General features: G+C 34.2%; 1 protein-coding gene across 1 annotated transcript; it reads left to right on the forward strand.

Annotated features, from left to right (window-relative positions):
* Positions 1–3771: 3771 nt before the first annotated feature.
* On the forward strand, positions 3772–5931 carry LOC132736843 (uncharacterized protein KIAA1143 homolog; the record flags this gene model as incomplete). The annotated part of the gene is made up of 2 exons (XM_060724065.1): positions 3772–3913; positions 5291–5931. Coding segments are annotated over 2 exons (348 nt in total), but the record flags the coding sequence as incomplete, so codon positions are not given.
* Positions 5932–6195: the final 264 nt, after the last annotated feature.

The raw sequence follows: 6195 nt of genomic DNA on the forward strand, positions 1-6195 counted from the left end.
TTACAGCTAAATGACATCACTAGACGTTGACAATAACATTACTGTCCCAACTTAAACCGTTTTTGAACAACAAACCGATATTTCGGATGACACATCGTATTTTTGCTAGGTCGGACACAACTGTGCAACCTGTCCCCACTCGATTTTCTACGTGTAAAAACGCAATTCCAAACCATGACATTATATCAACCCGCAATAAATCGATAATAGAAAACAAAAGAAACAACTTACCGCCGGAAATTGATTTTTAAAATGTTTTATAGCGTCTGTAAACAATTAATTCCTGAATGTGAAAATGAAAGTTGTAATCAGCATCCATTGGCTATCACGTGACCAATTTAAAACGGATTATTTCATTGGTTGATTGAAATACAAAGCATTGCTGGGTCACAGAATCGTCCAATCAAACGATGTCTTACAACCGTTGCCGAGTATGTATCATGGCTTCAAAAAATATTTTGACGGAAGAGAAAAAAAAAGAAATGAATGTTTTCTATAATTGATTGGTTTTGGAACAAATTTCCAGCAGTAAGTTGTTTATTTTGTTTTGTTTTATCGATTTATTGTGGATTGGTATATTGACATGGTCTGGAATTGCGTTTTTACACGTAGAAAATCGAGTGTTGACGGGTTGCACAGTTTTGTCCGACCTAGCAAAAATACGATGTTTCATCCGAAATATCGGTTTGTTGTTCAAAAACGGTTTAAAGTGGGGACAGTAATGTAATTGTCAACGTCTAGTGATGTCATTTAGCTGCAATTTGATATATAGCTTTATATAATTTACGCAAGAATGACTTTGAAATTTTGACTATACTGGACTAGGGCATTCGGCCGATTTTGCGAGTTCCACCCTTGTCTATATATTATATATACAATATATTTTTTTTTTTTAAATTACTTTTTTACACTATCCCAACACTGTGCTGGGTCCCTGTGGCAAAAATACGATGTTTCATCCGAAATATCGGTTTGTTGTTCAAAAACGGTTTCAGTGGGGACAGTAATGTAATTGTCAACGTCTAGTGATGTCATTTAGCTGCAATTTGATATATAGCTTTATATAATTTACGCAAGAATGACTTTGAAATTTTGACTTATACTGGACTAGGGGCATTCGGCCGATTTTGCGAGTTCCACCCCTTGTCTATAATTATATTATATATACAATATATATTTTTTTTTTAAATTACTTTTTTACACTATCCCAACACTGTGCTGGGTCCCTGTGGCCGTAATGGTGTCTTCTTTCAGTTTTTTCATGTTTCAGTTAAAATTTCTTTATGTTATTTTGCATAATTCTAAATATTAAAAGTATTTAAACATTGTAACTCAAAATTTATTTTTGCAGCAAAAACGAACATTTAGAAATTGATGATTGTTTCAGACGTATGCACAAATTTAACGGACTATTGTTGTTTTTTGCAGAAGTTTGTAAAATGTTGTTCTGTTTTACGTAAACATCTATAGATTTAAAATATTTTGCACAAAAGCTTTGTTGTGTAGGTGTTTGAATAAAATATGTCAATTCTGACCAGTTTTAACACTGGTCACATGAAATATGCCATTACCGCGAAATAAGTGATGACGCGGAATTAGTGATGTTGAGTATAAATATTTTCCTTTTATGGATTTATTTATGGTTATGGACCTGTCATGCTTTGATGTGTTAATTGTAGTAAAGGTTGCTAATATTAACCTTGGCTACTGTAGCACCTTGGGTCATATTTATCTCATTCAAGCTTCATTACATGTATATTCTCTAATCTCATAATTGCATATTCCGTCATTTTTTAGAGACACTTTCAGTGTTCTTTCCCACCTAACTAGAGGCATACATGTGAACTCTCCCACTTTTAGCGGGAGACTCCCACTTTCTGCAGCCATATTTTCAAAGATTTTTTTAAAGATAAGGGGTATTTTCACAAATAAAAGAAATTTCCCTATTTTTGAAGTCAGAACTTCCTTCTTTGTTTATTGCAAATTCTAAAATCTCCCTCTTTTTTGAAGTAAAATCCCCTACTTGATCATCTAAAAAAAGTTCACATGTATGACTAGAGGTATACTGGTAAGAAATCCGGGAAACGGACAGAAGCCCTCCCGGACAAAAGCCCTCCCGTCAAAAAATGACAAGGCGGACAAAAGCGCTCCCATGAAAATGACAAGCGGACAAAAGCCCTCCCGTGAAAATATCAGGGCGGACAAAAGCCCTCCTGTGAAAATGACTGGGCGGACAAAAGCCCTCCCGTGAAATTAACAAGGCGGACAAAAGCCCTCCTGTAACAAAAATAAATATGTATGTTGAATACATACATGTGTTTTTTTCATTGCACTGAACATATTAAAATTGTTACATATATTTCTTGTTGTTTTCAAAGTTGTTTCCTTAGAACCGGTATGTGTATGAGCTAGAACCACCTTTTATTCTGAATGTACCTTCCTGAAATGTTTAACGAGGTAACTTTTTACACAAATGTCGTTAAAAACAAAGTCACTTTTAAAAGTAATTGACTCATTACAAGGCACATTATAAATGTCTATAACTTTTAAGTTAGATAATTTTAACTTCTTTTCATCATTTATTACTCAATTAATATTAACATCACATAGGAGTAATCCTTCATATCTACGTGAATAAATATGCACTTACAGATTTTAGCACTAATTATTCAAATGCAGTATTCACTAGCAAATTAAATGTGCTCAAGCTCATACAAACACGGTTATGCCAATGGAAAACAAAAATATTCATGATTACAATTTTAATATGTTGAGTGCAATATAAACTATTCTACGTACATATATGTATTTGCTGCGGGAGGGCTTTTGTCCGCCCTGTCATTTTCACGGGAGGGCTTTTGTCCGCCTTGTCACTTTTTGACGGGAGGGCTTTTGTCCGCCTTGTCACTTTTTGACGGGAGGGCTTTTGTCCTACACTCAAGAAATCCAGGTAATCCTCGGCCTCGCATGTATCAGTGCTATACACTGGGCATGTAAAAGAACCAAGGGTCTTTTTAATAAGAGCTAGGGACTGGTTCCCGGATTCCCTTGTATCTCATAGCTTTCTCTGAAGTGACTAGTTTAGAGTCATGTCTACGTCCCCGCAAGGGGTTTGACATTAATCGAAGAAAGATAGGTAAATAGAATAAAATTTAGGAAAATACGTTGAAAACTGCAGCAAAGACATGTCAATTACATAGTTTATTCTGTTTAATGTACATGCAATTATGTACACAGCATGGCAAATAATATGAATTAACACATATCTGCTGCCTAAAGAGTAAAGTTGTGTTCTCATATTTCCAAGGCAATTACATTTTAACAGTTTCAAAGGCAAAAACAAAAGTAATCTTTAATTTTTAGTACATCTATACTTAGCCCCTTCTGAAAGTGGGGATTTTCTCTTCTCTTTGGCATTTTATCTCGATGGTTGTTTAACAAAGACAATTATCATAAAAGGTATAAAAACTAAAAGTAAAATGATGAAATAATTTACTTTGCTCTAATCTGAATAAAATGATAAGTTTTCTAAGTTGTATATGTAGCATTTCAATAAAAATACAATAAAAAGTAAAAGTAAAACAACTAGCAGGTACATGAGGTCTAGGAGGCACTTGAGACTGTTTATGCCTAATACCTTGGAATTATGGGTATAATGGAAATATGAAGCATGAGTATATAACTAAAATTATATACCCTTAGTCATTATTGGTCAGCATTCAAAGTCAGTTGTTATTATTAAAGCACTTAAAGTGTCTAAAATTATAATTTTATCTCAAGAGAGAAGAGTTAAAGTATGAAGATGAAGATAGATCAGACAATGAAGATGAAAAACCTACCATTGTAGTTCTGAAGGAAGGTGATCTCACTGCTGAAGAGGCAGACCTTGCCTTGAAAGATGACAAGGATGATGGTTTGTATTTATGAATATACATACATACATCATGTTAATGACCAAATTTGATAAAATCCATTGTCTTATTTCTCACGAAGTAAATGCATTTTGTGCAATCATGTACAGCTGGGTTTATCTTATATAAAAAGTTCCCTTGTAATTCAGGTTGTGTTTTTTTTTCTTCCTTAATGTGTTTTTTTAGCTCACCGGAGCATGCTCAGGGTGAGCTTTTAGGATCGATGATTGTCCGTCGTCCATTCACATTTAGTTGTTAACACTCTAGCGGTCGCATTTTTGCCTCAATCATCATCAAACTTGGTCAGGATGCTTATCTAGTTGATAGCTGGGTCACAATTTTGACTCAATTGTCAACAATCTTGGTCAGGAAACTTGTCTAGGTCATTGCTGGGAATGAATCGAACATGGGTCATCTCGGATGAAAAACTAGGTCACAGGAGCTAAAAATAGAAAAATCTTGTTAACACTCTAGTGGCTACTGTTGTGATCCAAATATTCTGTAAATTGGTCTGAAAGTTTGTTTTGATGATTTCTATGTCAAGTTCGAACATGGGTCATCTTGGATGAAAAACTAGGTCACACCGCCCAAATATGGAAAAACCTTGTTAACATTCTAGTGGTCACATTTTCGACTCAATTATCATCAAACTTGGTCAGGATGCTTGTCTAGGTAATTGCTTGGATGAGTTCGAAATCGTATGTGAAACTAGGTCACCGGAGCTAAAAATAGAAAAATCTTGTTAACACTCTAGTTGCTACTGTTTTGATCCAAGTATCCTTGAAATTGGTCTGAAAGTTTGTTTTGATGATTTCTAGGTCAAGTTTGAATATGTGTCACCTGGGTAAAAAACTAGGTCGCACTGCTCAAATATGGATAATCCTTGTTAACACTGTAGTGGTCACATTTTTGACTCACCTGTCATGAGATTTAGTCAGAATGCTTGTCTAGGTAATTGTTCGATCTAGGCCCTCTTGTTTATTATTATTATTTTAATTCTTGTATATAATATGTTCCATACTGGGCCATACTGGAGTTATGACAGTGTTTCCTAATAATGACATCAGTACTGGTTAATATCAGGAACTGGACTGGAGTGGTTGAAATAAGCATCAAGCTTTCATCATATAGTAAATATGTTTTAAATTACCCTTAATCACCTGGAATAGGAAGTGTTTTAGCCTGCCACCAGTATAAAGCCTTGTCAGACTGCATGCATATTGTCCGACTAACTTCAAATCTTATCTTGATATCCCCCAGATTGTTAATGGTAGTTCCATAAATGAAAATTGGATAAGTCCATTTAAGAAATTCAGCAGGTTAAGAGTTTTTACTTACAGTTACTATCATTCAAAATAAAATTCTTTTTTCCTCACCAGATGTGGATGAGAAGGAGCCATCAGATGGGAAAATAACGTTCAAGAAGCCAGTTAAACGACAAAGTGAAACAGCTAATGAACTTGCAGTGTCAAGTAGTAAAAAAACTAAAGAAGAAAAGAAAACAAAGAAAACTTCATCATCAAAGGAAGTGAAAAACTCCAGTTTATTATCATTTGGTGATGATGAAGATGATGAAGAAACTTGATACTGGAAATGTGTCTCAATGTTATGAATATAATTTTTACAAAGCAAGAAGTGTACTTCTACAGAGCTGCGGCCTTGTGTATAATGTCCAAAGGTTAAATTAATTTTCCTGAGAAGAATAAAACAAATATTGCTTAATTTTGTGAATACTTAAGAAGAACAAAAATTACTTAAACTTTAGAAAAACATTGACAACTTCTAAACTTGGAAAGGAACATGAATTCATTGACTATGAATATTTGATGAATTTCAAACAGATTGTATCTTAAAAACTATTTTTAAATTACTAAAAATACTGAAATTGATTGTTATAACAAGATTTATATTTAAATTTTGTAAAGCTGTTTGTGGATGCAGTACAATCTGTTTAGCTTTATTTCATCTAACTATTCTATAAGTTATTAATATAATTATGTTTAGGTAGGGACCAGAAATTTTAATTACCCGTTGCAGAAAATGAACAAGAAGTCCTGGGACTATCCCAGGAATTCCTGAGAAGTCTCAGGAATTTGTCCTGGAAAAATCCCAGGATTTCCTGAGATAATCCTGAGACTTTTTTCACGCCGTTAAATGGGACTGGACAATCCCAGGATTTTCTTGAAGACAGGAAAAAACAGGAAAAAATATTGCTCTTCTATCCCAGGAATGTCTTGTTCTCAGGACAGTCTTATAATCCCAGGAAAGTCCTGTTCCCAGGACA

This window comes from Ruditapes philippinarum, unplaced genomic scaffold (genome assembly GCF_026571515.1).
Source record: "Ruditapes philippinarum isolate M1 unplaced genomic scaffold, ASM2657151v2 ctg13755_1_1_1_1, whole genome shotgun sequence".
Taxonomy (NCBI): Eukaryota; Metazoa; Mollusca; class Bivalvia; order Venerida; family Veneridae; genus Ruditapes; species Ruditapes philippinarum.